At 38.7% G+C, this 22,729-nt stretch overlaps 1 protein-coding gene across 1 annotated transcript in view; it reads right to left on the bottom strand.

Moving 5' to 3' along the window:
* LOC139145395 (tetratricopeptide repeat protein 28-like) overlaps positions 1 to 19,612 on the bottom strand; it is a 90,742-nt gene extending 71,130 nt beyond the window's left edge. The window contains exon 1 of the mRNA XM_070716534.1: positions 19,442 to 19,612. Within this exon, the coding sequence (XP_070572635.1) occupies positions 19,442 to 19,474 (33 nt within the window). The 5' untranslated portion in view covers positions 19,475 to 19,612. The remainder of the gene's footprint in view (positions 1 to 19,441) is intronic.
* Positions 19,613 to 22,729: the final 3,117 nt, after the last annotated feature.

Below are 22,729 nucleotides of genomic sequence, written 5' to 3'. Positions count from 1 at the left end.
AATTTCAATACATATCATTTAGTTCATGTGTAGGAACCTCTATACCAAATTTCAAAGCTATCAGATTATAGTTTTGGCAATACACATTTTTTGACCAAAATGGCAAAAATTGCCCAAAAATACAAAATTACAGATTTCATCAGAAATTCAATATATATTACTAAGTGCATCTATAGAAACCTGTATACCAAATTTCAAAACTATCAGACCAGTACTTTTTGAGAAATACATTTTTTGACCAAAAATGGCAAAATTGCCTTAAAAATGCAAATTTGCATATTTCTTCACAATTTGAACAAATCTTAAATAGATCATCCCTAGGGACATATGTACCAAATTTCAAAGCTATCTGACCGGTAGTTTTGAAGAAGAAGATTTTTAAAGATTTTTTTACCAAAAATGACAAAAATTGCCTTAAAAATACAAATATGCAAATTTCACCACGATTTGAAGAAATCTGACTGAAGTCACCATAAGTAAACTGCATATTAAATTTCAAAGCAATCGGACAAGCGGTTTGAGAACAGAAGATTTTTTTACCAAAAACACCAAAAAATGCCCCAAAAATACAAATATGCAAATTTCACCACGATTTGAACAAACTTAAGTGAGGTCACCCCAAGTGAACCGCATATAAAATTTCAAAGCAATTGGACTTGCGGTTTCAGAGGAGAAGGCAATTGTTGACGGACGACGACGACGACGACGACGACGGACGACGGACGACGGACGACGACGGACGACGACGGAAAATCAACCTATTTGATAAGCTCCGCGTCGCTGACAGCGGAGCTAAAAAGCTGATATAACCCTATATCACCAAGAAAAGTATGTTTTCTGAAGGCGGGTAAATTTTCCGACTTCTTACAAAGACAAGCTTACTTAAATCTTATTTCACGGAGGAAAGCGGTAAACTGTGCCATTTCTTGAGCACACATGCCTGCATGATCCATATCCAAAAAGGGATTAACTTTCTCTTTACTGGCTGAAAAGCACCAAATCCTCCTTTCTGTGATGAAGTTGGAATTTCAGAAGTCTTTGTTTATTTTGACGTCATTCATCCTCCTCCATAGAGCACCCTATAAATAAGGCTTTTCAGCATGTATTAGGTCTGTTGACCCATTCCTAATGATCCTGAACACACATATTGTTCTATAAATACCAACAGTGTTGCTTTTACAGTTTAACAACCGTGCCTCCACATACATACATCAGGCTGCTCTGACGTGATCTCATAGTAGGAATTTCAAGTATGCTGATAACGATGAATAAATATTTATAATTTTTTTTTGCTATTTCATGCTGTGACTAAGTAAAGAAATTTGGACCTGAAACCTTTAACCATGGTTCTTTACTGTTCTTTTAGAATTGGCCATCCTGTTCTGTTGAGACATTGATTCAAATGATACAGTAATAGCCAATCAAAAGAGTAGATTTACAAAACAATACAATTATGCAAATTTTTCATTATCATGCAAATTAACTGTCCTTCTAAAACAAAATCTTTCACCCCCATATTTTGGAACAACCCCATTGTTCTCTGTGGTAAAGTCAAGGCTTTATAGAAGGAGATGGGGATGAGAGCTGAAATGACTGATCTTGGTGATCATCATCAACATCATAACAACCCTGAAGGAGCTACATGGAGATCAGAGATGACACAGGATTTCCTCTGTGATAGCAAAATTCCTGTAAAGTACAATGTCTACTTCACTTGGTGAGTGCCTCAACAACAGCATCCTGTGGAAACGTGCAAATATCAGCTGATAGGCTGGGTTTTTTTTAAATTTCGGTTTATGGTGTACTTTGACACACATTGATATATGGGGGCTTCGGTGCACGTTTCGAAGCAGGTCTCCACCTCGACCTAAATTCAATGACAAATCTATTTGATACATTTGTAATGCCTCAGAGACTGAAAACTAAATCTGGACTCCTTCAGATAAAATGGCTTGAGCATTTGTGGCTATGCGGCCATCTATTCTTGCATGTACAGAATACAGTAGCGCTGCGCAACCTGTTTCCAGTTGTTATCAACACACAAACGTTAAATACGTCGTCGGCATACAGCGTATAATCTACTTGTTGAATATGCAACATAAAAAATGTCATGACAAATGCTGGCAAATATTTACTGAACATACTTGCATGTGGAACCCACTAGGAAGATTTTGCATAAACAGAAAAGGTGATGCATCTGGCAGCCATTCTGCTTCTAGAGGTTTTACCGCCAAAAAACTATTTCACGATCATCGCAAAATGTGCTGACAAAATTTAACAACCAGAGATTATGGTTAACACAGTGTAATTGTGGGAAATGACTTGACCGAGTTAATGACAAAATTCACGACGAAAATCTTAAACAAACATTCCTGCATATTTCTTGTTTTGGTACTATAAATCAGCAGTGCTCAATATCAGTATGAACTGTTCCAAGGTGACCTACATTGTCATCGAATAAGTTAATCCAAGCTCACTTTTTCACTATTTTACTAGGACACCACAACAAACTGACATCAAACAAGTAAAGACCACAAAAAATCCAAATGCAACAGAACACGTTTGCTCAGTTTTATATTTTTAAGGACCAGCTACATGTTGTTTACTGTAGATCACAGCTAATCAAATCTGCCGGATTAGAGTCTCGCTGATAAAACGCAAGACCGAAAAGGCGCAGATATTAAAAGAATTTACGACGCTGAATAACGTGGGATCAAGGTAGATTTACGCTAAAGCCCTTGATTGATGATTAAGATTAGCTCCAGGCCATAAAAAGTCAATACAGACAGAGAGACAAACCAATGAAAATCTCATCTCATCTCTTGTCTTGTTTACTGTTTACATTTTCTGTCTGGCACCACACAATACTTACATCCCTTTGATTGGCAAAGAATGAACAAACACTATAGGTATACGCAAACACACTACACATGTAACACTAGTTACACGCATCTCGTAATTTTAACGATATTTTCTACAATTCTCATAGTCTTTCCACTGAATTTTTAACATTCCTGAACACACAGAAGATAAAGGAATCTATTTCCTTGGAGACAGATAAATAAACAAATAAACAAGTCATCGTTGATGACACAGTCCCCACTTGTTAATGGGTACTTTGATTACAGGTCCTCAGAGAGGATAGAGTCCTCTTCATTAGGTCTGTGATAAAAATACTTTTGAATAAATTCGCTTGATACATGTGTGAGTTGTAGTTTCAGGACATGGAAAAATCGTAATAAAATGGCCACATGGTGGCATATTGGATCATATCACAAACAAATAAATGTGCATATGTATGACATAGGTCAATGTCCTTGTAGCATATTTGATTAAAATTGGTTGAGATATGCCTGAGTTACGGCTTGTACATGAAAAAATCATAACAAAATGGCCGCACAGCAGCCATATTGGATCGTATCACAAAAACAAATTAATGTGCATATGTATGACATTGGTCAATCTCCTTGTACCAACTTTGAATAAATTCACTTGATACATGTCTGAGTTATGGTTCTGGACATGAAAAAATGTAATAAAATGGCCACACAGCGGCCATATTGGATCGTATCACAAAACAAATCAATGTGCATGTGCATGACATAGGTCAATATCCTTGTACCAAGTTTGAATAAAATCGGTTGAGTTATGCCTGAGTTATGGCTCTGTACATGAAAAAATCGTAACAAAATGGCCGCACAGCGGCCATATTGGATCGTATCACAAAACAAATTGATGTGTATAGCTATGACATTGGTCAATGTCCTTGTACCAACTTTGAATAAAATCTGTTGAAACATGCCTGAGTAATGGCTCTGTACATGAAAAAATCTTAACAAAATGGCTGCATGGCGGCCATATTGGATCGTATCACAAAAAAAATTGACGTGCATATCTATGACATTGGTCAATGTCCTTGTACCAACTTTGAATAAAATCAGTTGAAACATGCCTGAGTTATGGCTCTATACATGAAAAAATCATAATAAATGGCCGCCTGGCAGCCATATTGGATCGCATCACAAAACAAATCGACGTGCATCTGTATGACATATGAAGTAATCCTTGTACCAAGTTTGAATGAAATCGCTCCAGGCATCTCTGAGATATCTGCGTGAACGGACGGACGGACGCACGCACGCATGCACGGACGCACGCACGGACATGACCAAACCTATAAGTCCCCCGGACGTGTGTCTGGGGACTAACAAACAGATTTATAACAAATTGGTGGCACGTACATTTACGTTTCTGCAATGAATAGGGGTGGAGGAACTTTGGGCACTGACGTAATGCAAGTACTGGGAAATTTTTGAGGCTGTACTACAGTGATCTTCGGTTTTGAAAATATCATCAGAAATGAGAGAAGATTACTATCAATTGAGAAGTCCTACAACTTCTCTTATTCAAGTTGCAAACCTGGTATCTTTAAGACATCACTGTAACCTGTACTCTACTTGTTGTTTATGTATGTAAATTTCCGAACACTACGCAATGATGAGGTAAATACGAAACATGAGTGACGGAACATTATATGGCACAGATACTGTACATTCATTTTTACCCTGGAATTGCATCTAGCTTTATAATACCTGCACAAATGAGCACATCTCCTTCTCAAATACTGATTGTCTCTAACTAAATACAAATAAATTCACAAATAACAGACACAAAATTACTTTGCGAAAAACATTGTACACAACTGTACATGCTGACTTTACCTCTAGTGTAGGCTCTTTTACACCTAATAGCTTTTCTAATTTGATTCCTCAACCAGTTACTTAGGCCCAAAAATTCTGTTATAGGTATTGTGCACTTCAACCCATACATGGGGATTATGGTTGTCCATAGCTCACACTATTACAATTGGGGGTCACAGTCCTATCAGATACCAGTACAGGTTTTATTTGACCTGAAACAAGTGACAAGCAGAATTTGAAAACAATGCTCTTTCGCGAAATTCCATATTGGAGGGTTTTTCTCCTCAAAAATGACAAAAACGCGTTGATTGATGTATTATTTCTTCTGAACAGGCGGGTAATTCATTCCAATTTTAGATTTAATTGGTTGATAAATAGCTTTTGTGTTACTCATTCTGCCACTTAAGTACTTCAAAAAGCAAGAAACGTCATCACCGTTTTAACAACTTGGCTTTATACAGATCTAGACTATAGGTTTTTAACAAAAACTTGAGAACATTTCAGAAAAATGCAAATTACACATCAACAACGGTTCTTAAAGAAGATACAGTTATAGTTTGCATTGGGAACAAACATATTTATGTATGACCTGCCCTGGTGTTAATTTGGTTTAATTATAATGCATTTTACTTAAAAGGGGGTGGAATATGCCCATGTTGGTGGACCGTGTCCAAAGTGCAATGAGGCACCCTAGAAAAGTGACATATCCCTGTACTTCCCAAGCCTTGGCAAGGTCAGATAACACATAAGGTGTTGGATTTGAGATAACCCGCGACTCAGGGGGTCAAAATAACCCTATAAATCATCATCTATGGTCGTATCCTCAACACATTATAGCAACCACTTGTTACAGCAGGCCCAGCAATTGATGTAGTCGGTTGGCCCTCACGAAAAATCTTGAGAGCTACTTGAGAATGTGTGGGTGACTATAGCTGGCTTGTCAGTTGTTGTGAAATGGCAATCTCATGAAGCCACTTTATCATGTTTTTTTTAACACCTCTTGATTTTCAAACCAACGTTGGTTTCTGCACTCCCTTGACAGGCAGTGTATTCTGCCACCTTTGACCCTTCTTAGGGGCATGGTAAAAAACAAAAAAAACATGTCTGACATCATTGTGTTTTATTGGCAGGTGTGACACATTCTGACATTATGCGTAAATATGCCACTCAGCACTCAGACCATGATGCAGCAGATTGTAAGCTTCTTGGAATCGACAGAATTGTTCATGAACATGTAATTCTATAGGAACCAGTATCTTCACGCACCCTACAGTACCATATCAACTAAAATGTCCACACTGGGCTGTCAGTGTGTGTGTTTCTCATACCCTTTTCTCAATGAGAGAAAAAAGAAACATTATTTACCAACCAAAAGGTTCGATATATCATGTATACACTCAGAGATGGATGGTGGGCATTGCCTTGCCCAATACATGGAAATTTGGGACAAGTACACTGAGAAACATCACATACATGTACTTGTATTGGTACAACATTAACCTTACCTGGCCAACCTACAGTACTGTTACAATTGTCGGCCTTTTTCTTCCCCGATGTATTCTTTTCATGATGTACTAACAAAGTACATACACATTAAAAGATACTATTTATACTATTTTAATTGGTCTCAAAAGTCTAGCCAAATCGGCTCCGTGTGGACTGACTCTCTTGCTGTGGTACGAACACAGCATGTTCAATGCACAGCCACAGTGCAGCTGTACCACGGCATGCAGGATGCACAGTTTGAGATCCTAAACTTTGATCAACACTGCCTATAGTTAGAACTGTTGCCAATAATTGATAAGATAACAAAACCTGGCACATGACAACAAGGCGATAATGAACATATTTATTTTTATAAATTAACATCAAACTATCCATAGTTTCGGGTGCACTGTAATGTCATTAGTATATTGATCTAGCTGTCGGAGCAAGTTTTTTTGTTTCAAAAGAGCCTTGTATTTACACAGGGCATCTAGGGACTGACATTTACAGAAAATCTTCTTCCTGAATCTAATTCTGGGGCATAAAGAAAATTTCAAAAATTGGGGAGAGAGGAAACTTGGGCTAAATTCAACCTACTGCTATTAGTATTACTATATAAACATTACAATGATACACAACTTCCCTTCTAAGCCCTTGCTAGTCCTGAAATGCTCTTCACTGTGGCATTGGGAAACTGGTAAAATTCAACCCTACTTTTGAACACTGTGGCATTGGGAAACTGGTAAAATTTAACCCTACTTTTGAACACTGTCAATATTTTGCTGATATAAGCCAGACATCAGGGTTTACAGTATCTCACACAAATTGATGATGAACATGATAGTTAGATAGATAACATAAACAGAGGAACTTTTCACAACAGAAACACAGCACTTAAACAACAGCCGCTCATTTTCTCCTATAACTTTTGCAAGAATACTCTAAGCTGGCTTGCTTTGGGATTATTTATGTGAGAAATGCACGTATGCTGTACATGTACTTGTGTATATCATGTTTTTGTCAGGGTGTAATGTTTGAGTGAGGCAGTTGCCATACATCACTTGCATCAAGCACATCGAGAGTAAGCTTGTGCACAAAATTACCCATATCACCTGAAACTAGTTTACGTCTTGTAAGTTCAATCTAATAAACAGATGGTGGGATTTCTGACCCTCACGGCTACATTTCTTTGTAAACAACATGGCATCTGGCACAGAGAACTTGAAGTTACTATCTACATGATGCTCAGCACTGAGTTTGATATAGATTCTGAACTGCAATCCTTGAGACCGATTGTTAGATAAACACAGCATAAGCAGTTAACTGCATGTACACACCAGTACAGTGTAGGCATACATACAATCCTTGGATGGGTAAATACGTATTCCATGAAGACTGGAGGACTTGAAAGGCTGGTTTAGTGCTAAAGTACTATTGAGAACTGGCTATGGTGAGTCAAAGTACTGGGATAAAACCATACCAGAGATAAAAGTGCTTGAGAAACACAAAACCCGATGTAAACCCCCTTCATACATGTACAGTGTAGAGACGTTACACTTGCCATTGGGAGTACCGTACAAGTCACAGGCATAAATATTGGGAAGCTTCTATCAATGTATGTCAAAATATGGGATACCCCGGCTTACAATGTAATGCAACAGGGAGCTCAATACGAAAATCTGCCATGTCATAGGATTTCAAGCCGTTGTGTGTGGAAACATGGCAGACGACATCTCCAGCATACAAAATCACCTCTGTGGGATTTGCAGCCAAGCCCGGGACATAACCCACATTCATCCATCATCATGGCCACCAGCTAAACTGTACATTATACCCAGCCTGGGTCCAGTCCATGGCGTGAACAAACCAATAGTTGAACTTACTGCGGGGTCACTGCAGCTGAATTGATGTCAACTCCTTGCAGCAGTCACAATTTATTATGCTTTTCTCTTCCATACTCCCTTTTGATCACTATCGGATTCAATGCAACCCCCACAACACGCATACAGATCCTTTGGTTGGGCTTTCTCAACCCTCAATGGGCTGCCTATGTACTCGCTGTCCGCTGAGACCCACTGATCACAATGCATGGGAGCAATACCTACAGAACAACACTTTTATCTAAGTTTGTTCATTGAAGACCACATTTGGCATAAAACACACAAACCATTAGCGACTTGAGATCACTCTTGCCAAATATCATTATAATATTTTTGCCAGTTAACTAAACTGGAAAAATTTCAGACAAGGCTAAAAAATACTTGCTCAGAGGTGATAAAACACAAATAGACTTTTAACTCAGTCTCTCTAGCCCCATTGAGACTATACTTGTTAACGGCAGGATACGAAAATACAGTCTTGTACTGTGCAAGAAAAACCAACAATCCATTCCCACAAAACAAACAGAAAGCGCCATAACGCAGCAGACGACTTTGTTGGCCTGAGCCTAGCTACCAGTGAAAGTTGAATAGTGAGCAGGTAATAAATCTCCACTTAAGCTTTGCCAACGAATCAATTCACACCTCACACCGTGGGCTGAGGGCCGACAGGAATGGTAATTTCTGACATCTCTCCTTTGCGGGTGAGTGAAAATATGCCGATGTCCTGTTGTCCTCTTCAACAAATCTGAACTTTGCATTCCCTCCAGGGCTGGGATAATAGGCACATGTACATGTACTCCACAAAGGCGCCAATGGAACACCAGATTTTGTCTGATACAAAATACTGAAATCTGATTTGCATTTCGTAACCGCGACTTCTCTTATCAGCTTTTGGGATGATGTATCCAAAATTTCAATTTTGAAGGGGATCTAACGAAAAAATATAACAAGGTCTTTCTTTTTCACCTTTAATTCAAAGAATACTTGTATACTAAATATCAGTAATGACATTACTATCTCTGCCTGCCAGACAATGTATGACCTTCTCTTACACATAACATTCTGGTTATTTTTAATGGTTGTTGTCATTCTCTGTATTATGCAGTATTCATGAGGTTATACGTCTTCGCCGTTTATTGGGACACTTGTGAGTTGTTGTTTTTTGCAATCTTTTCACTGGTATCCAGAAGTACACCTACGGGGCTGTTTACACACGTTTGATTGACAAATATTCACGTACATGTGCCATCCATGGCATTCCCAGAGGATTTTTCCTGTCTCACACACCCGGAAAATGTTACCAAAAAAAAAACCTTGGGGGTTATGAAGATAATGGAGACAGATCTTCCAAAGATGGATGAATTTCAAATAGCCTCTCTCTGAACAGCAAGTCTTGGAAGTACAGGAGCATGTATTACAGTAAATGCAGACATAACAGGGAGCTGCTACCACCAACACAATATGGCTTCCTGAGCTACGTCAAGCAAAACAAACCCACTGACTAACTGTAGCTGGCAAACCAAACAGAATGATATGTTTACAAAGGCAAGAAATACAGAGCTAGAAAAAAGAGAAAGACAAGAACAGACAAGAAAAGAAAGATGCCTGGTCTGATAAAATTCTTAGTGCCTGATAAGTTAGTACCTGCTGATAGCTGGAGAAGTTCCCCCAGTTTGCTCTGTTTGAGAGCAAATATGGATTATGCTAGTCTTTTGAAAACACAACTAAACTGCCTACAGAACTGGGAATCGGTGTGTTGCTTTGCATCGGTACTGTAGGGTAAAACACATACCTACCAAATGATCCTTGCAAGACCAAAACAATGCTTGGTACACCCAACAAGTAAAAACTGTTGCATCTAATTTTAATAACCTTCAAACTATCATATCTGTGTACTTATCTCCATACTGGCTTAATCAAATTCAGATTTGAGAATCTCCAAGGGTTTGTATCAGCTGTAAAGGACAAAATTTATTAAGGTGGCTGGAAAGGCTATTTTTGCACCAATTCTTTTCTCAGAGTTAATGTCAAGTTTCAAGTGTTAGAATCAAGATATTTAGTTCAAATTTTCAGGATAACTCCCTTAGTTAATATTTCTCCAAAGAATATAAAAATTGTATACTTGCAGCCATGATTTTGAAATATGACACCAGTAAATATTAAAATTTAATTTTTCATATTCTTTTTCACATATTTGAATTTAATAATAATTGGATAGTATTAATATTACCAAATTAGTTATAAATATGTTGACACTATTTATTGTAAGATTTGTACGGCAGGATTTGTAAATAAAATTTGTTTTTATGATTTTACATGGGTTTATATATCAAAAAATTATTAAAAATTCTTTCAAATTTCAAAATGTGATTTTTCAAAAATACTTCAAATACAGGAAAATTGTCCCTTACAAATCTTATCTGTAACCTTGTTAATAGGCTGTAAAAATTCCATGTCCATATCTCATTTCAAAGTTCGATTAAATTGGTATAAAATTATGTAGGAAAACTGTTATTCTGTCAAAAATGTTGAAAACAAGCCATATTTGCACCCCTCGTTTGAAGTCATAGAGCAGTTTTTTGGTTAATCTCACTTTTGACACCTCTTTGACACTCAAAGAATCTAAAAATGCATTTACAATAGCAGTCACTCACTCTGAATGCCAGCACCGCCTTGTCAAACTTTCCTGAAAAACAGCAAATAATGACTTTCCCTTTTCAAACATTTTATTAAAAGCTAGGGGACCTCTACCATAGTTAATACACTAAGGACTCCTCAACTTCTTCTTATTTGGTCAGTTTTTCAGAAGTTTTAACAGGCTATAATTCTGCAATGCCTTTGTGCCCAAATGTCTAGTTTTTTTTATTCCACAGAGAATATTGACTACTTTTATATTTTAATAGTTTTGTTAAAATTTATAACTGACGCTCTAGCCTTCCAACCACCTTAAGAGAATTACATATACGGGTGCCTGAACTGATTTCACAGTAAACAAGTCATCGTTGATGACACAGTCCCCGCTTGTCCATTTTGTTATAATCTTTGGTGTCTAGGTAGCTGTGGAATGACATTGATGCAACGGGTGCATCAGGCCTGTGACTTGCATATAAAGTAATCTGAGGAACGTTCAATAAAAGACTCATCTCTGCCGGTGTTGACCACTAAAGGAACTTTTGATTACATCACACTGGCGATGCCCTCACTGCCTCTAGTATCATGACAGCACATACTATACACATGGTTTGGTGGAATTTTCGAAATGGTATGGTATGTTGTTGTAATCAGCCATTTTGGATCATATAACGAAACAAATTAATGTGCACAAGAATGCAGCCATATCACGTTTAAAAAAATCAGTCCATTGAAGGACAGTGACAGTGAGAGTGACAAGCATATGTAGGCCATAGTGTTATGCCTTTGTGCAAAGTTTGAACAGAATCGGTTCAAGGATATTTGAGTTATGGTTCAAAGACATGAAAAAATCGCAAACAAAATGGCCGCCTCGCGGCCATGTTGGATCGTATCGCAAAATAATTTGACATGCACATGTAGGCCATAGTGTTATGCCTTTGTGCCAAGGTTGAACAGAATATGTTCAAGGATGTCTGAGTTATGGTCCAAAGACATGAAAAATTGCGACAAAATGGCCGCCTCGCGCCCATATTGGATCGTATTGTGATATAATTTAACATGGATATAAAAGCCATAGTGTTATGCCTTTGTGCCAAGTTTGAACAGAATCTGTTGAAGGATGTTTGAGTTATGGTCCAAAGATATGAAAAATCGCAACAAAATGGCCGCCTCGCGGCCATATTGGATCGTATCACAAATAAATCGACGTGCATCTGTAGGTCATAGTGCTATGCCTTTGTGCCGAGTTTGAACAAAATTGGTTCAGCAGAGTCTGAGAAACTGTTGATGACGGACGGACGGACGGACGGACAGACGGACCACGACGCACGCCACAGACGGACCCAATCTATAAGTCCCCCCGGACTTCGTCCGCGCGGACTAAAAAATTCGTTGGCAAACACATGTATAGATAAAGGTCCCCACAATGTTCAACAGCAAAGTACAATCACAGAACAGATACTGGGCACAAGACTTTAAAAAAAATTGCTCCCCTTTAGATACCAAGCAGGGGGGTTAAGAAAACAAAGCCTACGACAGATGATATAATCTTGAAGACTCTGATGTGTTAGCACGATCACCTTACAAGAGGTACATACAGTTATATTTGTTGGAATTCCTTTGAGGCTTACATAACCTAACATGCTATGCATTTACAGCAAACACTCTTCCAGTGTTCTCACACCATCTTGGAATTGCGGAGCCTCCCCCTCTCCCCTAAAAACCTGAACACCACCTATGTGCACGGGAGAAATTAATATCAAATGCATGAAAAAATTACTATTTTGCCCTGAAATTAGAAGCACCGAAGATACAAACAATTGTCTCTCTTCTCTCTCTGCAGACGTTTTTGTCAACATGCACGTCAAAACAGTTTCAATGAGTGACCATGCCACCGGCCTCTTGTCCAATATCTGGGACAAGTCCTTACATTTTCTTGTCTTACTTTGTTTGTTTTGTTTTCTTTTACAACAAGCACCAGGGCTACGGGGTTCACAGTACCTGCTACAGCATGTACATGTCTGCCAAGCCACTTCAAACTGCCAGAAATTGTAACTCTTCCTCCTTCTGTGAGTGCAACATTTCCGACCACTGATGCCGATTCACGATCCTTTCAACAATGACACAGGGTCTGTGTCAATATCAAAACTGGCGATCGGCCAAAACCAAAGTCAACAGCAATTTTCGCCTGAACACTTGACTCTAATTTTGGCATTAATCAATTAATTAATTAACTAATTGACCACTGATGTTTTCCACCTAACTATAACTGACATAGCCTCTCACAAAGGTAACTTGTTTTCGGTGTAACTGTTTGCCAAATCTGGCACTGTGACACAGAAAATGACCGTCCCTGAGCAGACGACTGGGTCTACAGAAGACACGAACCCTGAGGGCTTGAAATGCCTCGTCAGTAAAGTAACTGAAAAGCACCTAATTAACTGGGCCCTTAAAATACATTTGGAAACAACTAAGTCCAAGAGCTTTTGAACAGTACGTTGTTGAGGTATTATAAGGGTTTTAATGATGCAATGTTTTGATTAATATTATTAAGTTAGCTGATAATCGATTAGAAGGCCTGCATTCTTGACATTAAGCGCAATCACAGTTGAAGAAGAAAATATGCAGATGACCCAACACCTTCTTTCTTTACTTCTGAAATTCTCAGTTTCAAAAGAGCATTAACTGTTTGCCACAACACTTGGTAGCAATTACTCTAAAACAATAGCCTAATTGGGGTCATTTACATGAGTTGGGCAAACCACGCCTGAGGGGGTTATTTCAAAGGATGTTTGAATACAAGTTTTTTTTTTCCAGCAACCGGGCTTTCACAATTAAACAGCATGATAAACGCCAGGAATAGGTAGAAAGAAACATCAAGAGCTCTTTGTATCTGAAGTATCTACCTTCGACATTCCTCAAGGGTTTAGACGGGGATCCATGAGTCAATGTGAATGGCCGTCCAATTCTAACAGCCCTGCTACATATCACTGATTGTGTTAACTCACAATTAACAATCACATGTAATTAGGATCTCGTTTTCCCTCTGTACACTGCGGTCTGTCTCATTTCACCAATTTACGGGTAAAACAGAAAACAAAATACAAGTAACAATATCTGTCTGTAGGACCTACATGTATATGCAGAACAGTTGCAAGAATTCGATAGCATTATCCTGTGGACATCTCCACTAGCCCATTAGCTCTCAGAAAAAAATGCTTGACTAATTTCTGATACTACATGTTACATTGTATGATGATTGTGAAATATTTTTATGCAACTAAACTTTCAATATGCTTCTGAGAATGTTTTGGTCCCCTTAGTCTTGTAAACAGGAAGTAATGGTCTATTACTTATTCTATTGTTTTACAACAATAAGGCCAAAGTAATTAAATTCTTTGTTTTGCGTCCCTACCCGCTTTGGTTTTTAAGTTTTTCATGAAAAACACACACAGTGTATTTGAATAGGAAATTTTAGGACATAACCGCTAAGCTCTTCTTAACTAAAATTTTGTTACAATTTTTTATTTGCTGCAATCAAATTGCATTGTGTTAATTTTCTTGTTTGTGTTTTTCAGCTGCTTAGACACATACCTTTTCCCATTCAGAGTGGACGCAAAATTAGGCCTACGGTTAAAACAATATGCCAGTAAGAGGGGTAGATGACAATGGCAAAGTGTAAATTATGTGTACAATTTACAAATGTCTCTGAAGACTACAGGCAGCCATGTTTGGTTTGTTGGAAAATTAGTGTGTATGCCTTTGCCACACAAAGTACAGAAAATCAATGAGAAAGCGGTGAGTCACTCCTCAGACATTGCACTGATATGTATGCAGAATGTGCCAGGTCCTTGTTTACCAAAGGCGTTCATGGAAGTTTGTAAAATTCCAGCATCCACCACTACTATCATCAAGATCATCATTCTAATCATCGTCGTCATCAGCATCATCATCAAAACTATTGCAATGTTTTCCTACGGAAATTACCTTTTCAAAAAAACATTTGAGAAGCCCTACGCTGTACATCAAAACCATTTTGAAGATTTAACCCCATCTAAGTTTCCCCTGCCTTGCCCTTCCTGCAAATTCTTGTGGCCAGGAGAAGTGATAATGGATATGTCTGACCAAGAACTGAAGTCATACATGTATAATTATGATTTGTCTGGTCAGATGGTATACCATTTCATGCTCCAGGTGGTATCTTAGACCATGTGTGAAAAGCGCTCAGAGTCAAATGCAAAATCCAGCAGTCTGTCTGACATTTTGCTTGTCTGCAAAATCAAAACACTGACATAATTACCACATATTACTCACACTTTTTTCAACACTTATTTTGAAAATTCATTGACTCTTTATAGCACACTGAATATTAACATGTCGAGCCACGACCCAAGACAACGTTTCTCTGCCATTCACAGATTTCAACAGACAGGGAGGGCAAACAATACGCAACTAATACAACACCGTGCGGGTCATCATGCCACAGTATGCGTTGACCCCTGCCACTGTTCAGTGGCTGCCAAGACAGCCTTCAAGTGGTGTTGTGAATTTGTCCACAGACATGATCCCTTTTCTTTGTGGTTACGAATATCACAATCCCAGCAGGACTGCCATTTATTTCTATATTTTTCATCACAGACGTGTATCCAACAATGAACTCTTTGTATCTAAACAATGAAATAGTGATGAAGAGGACAGCAATGTCATTGGCGCGGTATGTATCAAAAAAACCTGGCGAAAAAATTTTGTCTATTTATTTCCAATTTCTATAATCCTTTTATGATATATCTATGACTGAGGTGGACATTTAGTGATTTGCCCTTTTCACAGTCGACTAGCATGACAAAAGCAACCACCTCAGCAGGGCTCCTCAATTCTACTGACAAACCGCCTTACAAGTTACATACATGTTTGCCTGGTGGACAAGATGCCACGGAAGATGGAAATAGGGGTGGCTGTCATCACAAGAGTTTGCTTCCCATGAGGAGGTACCATCTTTAATTAACCTTTAGAGCACCAAAGTCAATTTTTGCCGCCTTTATAAAATGTGACCCCAGTCAAATTTTTTTTGGATTTTTGCCAAAATTTTGATGAAAAACAGCAGCAAATGAAATGTGATGTCCATTTGATCCAAAATTATCAAAAAATTACAGAAAAATTCATAAAAACTGGTAAAATGTTGCACTAAAATTTTGGAGGGAAATATTACAGCACTCAAAGGGTTAAGACATATAGATATAGAAAAGCCTGCACTGGCATTATATATACAAATCAATTACAAACCACATGTACTGTAGCCTTCCAAAGTTGTAAATCTCTCCCGGTGAACACAAGTAAAAATTGGCCTTGACATTGCCATCCTCTAGGAACTTCACAACGCAAAGAGGGCATTAAATGTTACTGATGTATCACCTCAAGCAGTGTGCTTTGTTAGGACCATAATATTAACTACTAAAGGCTGACATGGCCAAAAAGATAAGCAAACAACTTTGTACCTTTAACATGCCCTGACTGAACACAATTACTTTTACATTGTGGTGAGCGATACCACAGTTCAGGTTCCCTACATCACAACTATGACTATAGATACCAAGGAAAACTTGTATACTGGTATTATAATAAGAGACTAAGAGGCAGTATGAATGTAATTATGTAAGTGGGCAACAAATAATACCAAACTGATGTGGGCAAAAAGCATAAACTGCTTTACGTGCAAGGCTCTTTATATTGCATGGAAACTGGGTGATATTTGACATCAAACGCTGTGGTATGATCATTTTATCTGTTGCTATGCAGCTTTACATGTAGTCTGGGTCCCAGTGACCGGGATACCGTACAATATCCTTTGGCAATGTTGGCAGGGGTGAACCACTGTTATCAAAAAGAGTCATCGTACGGAGGCATTTTTTGTCATAAAAAAACAAAGATAGAAGAATTTGTTTGAGAACTGCATCACACAGCAAAATGTCAGATCTTCTATGGTGTAGTTGCAATGTTCCTACATTGGGTATAAATTCAGTGTTCGTAAATACTAAGTTGTACCAGGGAAACCTCTGAGTGATTCTACAGTCAGTCCATCAATACTTTTAAATGGAAGACAAACCATTTTCCCTGTACAAACCATTACCTCGAAAAAAACACATTGGCTAAGCTGTGATAAATCTTAAACCCACAAAAAAAGGGGCACCTCATGTGATAATGTTGTATTCAAGAAACATCACAAAGAAGCAAGCACAGGCTGGGTCAGAAGTCTCGCGACCAATGGCACCTGATCTAACTCAACAAAACACAGCCTTCCTGGCATACGGATAATATGATTGGTTATGGAGATTCGCTTCCTGAGCTGGCGACCCGACAGAAAACGGTGGCATCAATTTCTTTTCTGGACCTGGCTACTGAGGAATGCCTGTTGTCTGTGAAGGGCTCCTTGGGACAGTGTGTTGAACTCCTGCAATGTGCACTTGAAGTGGACTTGATAGATTGAATCTCAAACAATTCAAATCTCATCTAATGCTTTGGATTGGTGTAGCCACCTTCAGGGGAACTGTGTTGACAGGCATTCAGGTCAACAGAAGACTGAAAATTAGGAAGCAGGGATGTGTGATCGTGTTGACATTTTATAAGAAGTCCAACTCCAGCCACACACCCTATCGTGTATCTGATTTCATGCCATTAAGCTGTCTCACTGCTCCTATTTGCACTGTGTTTGCTATTGCAGTTATACAGACCTGCTATTTTACCGAGGTCACTGTCTGGTCTTGATACTACTAGCAGCAACAGAATTCATACCCTCTTCCCCTTTTCCAGGTACTACATCTAGTCTTTCGCAAGTGTTATTTCATGTGTCTGTCATCAGCTAGTGAAGGTCATTTGGTTTTTGGCCTGTCTACTTCAGGGTAAGTAAGGCTGATCTTTGGTAGCCGCGCCGGGCTCTTGTATGTGAGAATGAAACTTTATAAACTCTTGAAAATAGTGCTTCCACCCATCCCCGGGGACCAGTACTGTTTCTTAATTCAAAAGTACGAGTTGTACAATAATGTGCAAAACTGAACCAGCAAGTAAGAAATTGATTTAAAGTGTGGAAGTCCCCCAACATCACACATTACTTGGTATTCCTGACATTTACAGAACGCCACTGGTACAACATGAAGTCTTCAATGTGTATTTTGACATTGGATTCCGTTCCGGCACCAGTAATCGCATGTCGACAGCATGGAATGTCCACATTTCCACTAATCCTTCCACAAAGATTTGAATCAGAAACAGGGTACAGATTTTCGAGGGGAAGAGGATTTTGACTAGGATAACGCGTTAACGGTACTCGCATAAACGTCCCAATTTTGATTTTTTGTGACAGTTCGACATGAAAGTCACCCCTTGAAACTGTGTATAATAAATAATAGTTTATGTAGCAGAGCACATGTGGTACCAGGAACTATGGGGGAATGGCTCAAAAATGGGGTTTACTTCACAGGCCTAAAAAGTAAAATTTCGAAGAATTGGAGGAACATTAGTAGGTGCTGTTCTCTTCAGTGAAAGTCAAGTCAAATATAGTGATTTCTTACTTTGTTCAGTTTCTACTGTCTATAGTTTTACGCTCTTTTCAAAACCATATGACATACGGCTTCAGAAAAGACAATAAAATTTTATGTCGAGTCTGGTTTTTGTTATGTGTCCCACACTTGGCGTGAAATAAACTGGTAAAAAGAAACGAATAAACATGGTCTGACGGACACTTGACTGCTTGATTACATCATAACGTCTGTCACCCCAGGTAGCTGTCTGAGAGACGTTTCGACCATCCCGTGACTTTGCCGACAACCAAAGAACACCTGTCAAAAAATTGCTGTGAAATAACACATTACGAGGGAAAAAATTCATCCAAACGGAACAACATGAACTAGACCTGATGACTCTGTCTTCGGGCTGCACGGAAATAATGTTACAATGGCACCGCGCCATTGAAGATGGCTTTACCTAGCTTTGAAAATGTGCTAGAGTCGGTAAATTGTGTTCCGCTTTGACAAAGTCGCCTGGTTTGACTGGAGACTCAAAACTCCTAAGAAGCACGGATGACTGTGTTTATGTTTGGTGTCATTATCACAAATCTCACCGTTCCTACCCACCCAAACAGAGCTATTCTTTGCACGCCAATGACTCCGTAAGCTCTATTCAAACCGTGTGACGGATAAAGCCCCCGATCTGGACGGACCGAAAACAACGGGCGCTCCACGCCAATCAATAACGAATAAGTGTCACCTCTCAAACTCGTTTGTTTTGTTCGCCGAAACTAGGCCTTGACTTTGACACATGAAGATTTTGAAGAAAAAGTATAATAAACGATGTCTTTTAACACAAAGCTACTATAAAAATAATCGCGACGACTCTAGTTTTTGAAATTTGTGGAAGTATTCGTATGTTTCGCATGTTTCATCACTAGTTGTCAACTATTTCAATTTTCTAACGTTCATCTGTTCGAGTAGAAGTTTACTCGCGACTGACAGCAACTAGATTGGGTCCACTATACAACCAAACAGTACAATACATCTGTCCTGATGAAGTCTCGGGTGTTTTTGGTGCAAAAAATTAAGTAAATGGGGGCACAAACTCGCCACAACGTTTACCAAACAAAACGTAGTATTAAACACTACACCACACTACTGGCTGGCTGGTGCCGTGAAGTGTGGACACAGCGCGATGGAAGAGTTTCTGAACGGCAACCGCTCAACAACGTGTTTAACTCACCTTTTCTCGCTCCCTCTCGCCCGATCTATCCATCCTGGTCACCGTTGATTACTTCCATTGATGACTGGACATAATCCAAACAAGGTACTCATACAGAAGAGATTAAAATTGGAGTGAGAAAACTGCGAAACGATAATTCCGTATGCGAACGCGGCGCCATTTTGTTTTCAGGTGAAGCCCATGGTGAATAACTTTACTATCGACTCCCCCTAGGATAAAAGTTATCATTTTCACTAACGATTGTTCTTAGCACGATTACACCGTAGAAGCCCATTTTCAAGAAAGGATATATACAAGATAGTATCGTCTCATTAAACATAAAAGAAAACCCATCGTTTACACTTTTCTGCATAGATTTTATCAACATTTGCTGGGAGTAGAATCAGATAAAGTAACAGCGTACCCACTGAAGCCTTGGTGGAATGCGAGAGGGCGGGGTTTATTATAGGTCTATTGTCATGTTTGTTTTGATTGACGTATACCGAAATCGGTAGCGATTTCGTTAGACAGACATTCGCAAACGTAACTGCTGCACCCGATCGATATTATTATACGCCACATGTGTATACGCCATCCCTTTAATTTCGTATTGTGGGGGCGCACTTTCTACAAACCACACAAAAAGTTCAGGATTCAGTTTTGTTCCTCTACTTGTGCTACTGTACCCTGTAAAAGAAACTGCTACCGTTTTAGAATACGCCTGGAGACAGATACTCGGAAGTTCAAAACTTTTATGTCACTGTCATGCGAGTGTGTACTCATTTTGATGCTTGTTGGTAAATGAAGTTTTCTCCTACTGTACGGTGGTTTCTTGAATATCGAAAATCCATTTTTCCGTCACAGTTGACATGGGGAAAGCGGCTGTTGGAATGACAAACATCAGTAAATTTTAGGCAGTTTGCTTCTCTGGTACCGAAATTTGTATGATGATTTTATTCCTGGTCTACAGTCACCAATTGGTTTGGTCAAGCCATGGTGGTGATAGGGTTAAAGTTTCCCTGAGGAAAATTTGAGTAAGAGACACTCAAGAGAGTAAAACAACTTTTAAATTTCAAGACATTTTAACAAGACTGCATGACAATTGTTTTGATTTTACCTACCTTGACCAGATATGTTCTTCAACACTGACCACAAATTACATATACTTCAATCCCTTCCTTGCAGCTGGCATAAAAGCTTCATTGTAGGATAGAAACTCTACTCCAGAAGATAGCTTCATATCCCCAATGGTCCACGATTTGTTGAATTTACACTGATTAAGGCTAAATTTATGAGAATTTTGACTATGATAGTATTTTAGGTGGTATGGTTACTTATTATTTAAATCAAATATTATCGATCAAACAAGAACAGGTTTTTTTTAGAGCATCAAATTGTGCAACATATTACAGCGGAGGCGACTGGAAATGGACACCCAATTTGCAAATTACCCAGCTGTATTGCTGGCCATATAGTGAATTCACTTGGTAATTAGCAAGCGACTTTGGTAACTTGTCAGCGATATCGTTTTTCATTTCAGTCAGGTGCAGACACTTTGTGCAAGCAGGGGGTATGTTGCCATAAAGCTTATCTGGGTTTGTATAATTCAGTGTAGGGGTGGCTGCTTGTTGCTTCATGGGATTCAAAATGAATAAAGATAATAATAATATCTGGAATAATATCATACAGTGGAGCCAAAGTAAACCCACTCAATAAAGATATTTCATCAAGCTACATTTGGTCTCATTTACTGCTCTCTGAATTTCAACAAAATCTCCATCATGTTCATGAACTGTAAGTGTTGTGTTATGAATGAGTGGTTTCTTCCAAATAGCAATGATTGGATATGACTTTTTGGCGGCAAAACTTCAGAGGCCGATGATCAGTCAAAACAATGTGTCCCGGGCAGACAGTGTGTCTGGGAAATGAAAACAACTGCACTGCAGACAGTCTGTCTGGGAAATTAAAAACAGCTGCACTGATCTTCATATGTAACTAACAAGACACTGTGATAAGGTCAAAATATGTACAAGAAATTTTGTTTGGTCTGCAGAGGATAATTACAATGACACCAGTTTTTTCCTTTGATTATGGTATAGGTAGGACAAATAGGTTGTCTGAATAAGACTAGTGCATGGACCAGTGCGTGGTAATGTTATCTCAATCTTCACCACAGAGTGCCAATCATCAACTCTCATTATAACCCTTGGAAGAGCTGGTTTTTCATTTGTACAAACAGAATTTCTGACTGCATCAAGTTGGCTTAATCAACAGTAAAGTGGCCTCCAAAGTTGCAGTGTCTCTATAGTTCAAAGTTACATGTATTAGCCGAAATGATAACTTCTCCTGAACTTGGGTGTAAACTGAAACCACGAATGAGGCCAGACAAAGAGTCTCCACATGACTACACCCCACTCAGAAGGGAACCAGCTGCACTATTTGGAAGAAACCACTCATTTACAACACGTGAAATCGACACAAACAAAATAATTTTATTGAAATTCAGAGAGCAGTAAATGAGACCACAAGTGTAGATTGAAAAATTATCTTTATTTCAGTAGTGTAGTATATTATATCCCAATTATATCAACACAAATATCATAATTATTTTATTCATTTTGAATCCCATGAAGCAACAAGCAGCCACCCCTATACTGAATTATACAAACCCAGATAAACTTTGTGGCAACTACGCCCTGCTTGCACAAAGTGTCTGCACCTGACTGAAATGAAAAACGATATCGCTGGCAAGTTAACAAAGTCCCTCGCTAATTACCAATGAATTCGCTATATGGTCAGCAATACAGCTGGGTAATTTGCAAATTGGGTGTCCCATTTCCATTCGCCTCCGCTGTAAAAACTCTTGACAGCATTTCTCAACAATGTAGACTTTGCAATTCTGGTGATATGGTGTAGCAAAGCAGATTTTTCATTTGAGGAGTTTAATGGTAGTCATGAAAATGTGATAGCCAAGAGTGTCAAAAATTGTTGTGCACATATTGTGTGAAAGAATCAAAGTTGACATCTATTGTATGGTAGTGTGTGTGTGGGGTGTGGGGGGGGGGTTGTTACTTTTCATGGGCACTGAAGCTTGGTTTGTAAGGAGAATGTAAAAACACAACCTGTTAACTCCAATTCCCTGTAAACAGGTCCAATATTAACATTGAGAACAATCGATTTGGGCTAAACCATGGTGGTGAAAAAGTTAAATTGCAGACGGGGACTGCTCTCAACCCTCTGCAAGTACATGCCACCACAGGATGACCTCTGACCCTCATACAAATTCAGAAATGAAGCAAATGATATTTT

Source organism: Ptychodera flava, chromosome 12, assembly GCF_041260155.1.
Source record: "Ptychodera flava strain L36383 chromosome 12, AS_Pfla_20210202, whole genome shotgun sequence".
NCBI lineage: Eukaryota > Metazoa > Hemichordata > Enteropneusta > Ptychoderidae > Ptychodera > Ptychodera flava.
Note: the sequence above shows the minus strand (reverse complement) of the source record. Positions and strands in the feature narration are given on the sequence as shown.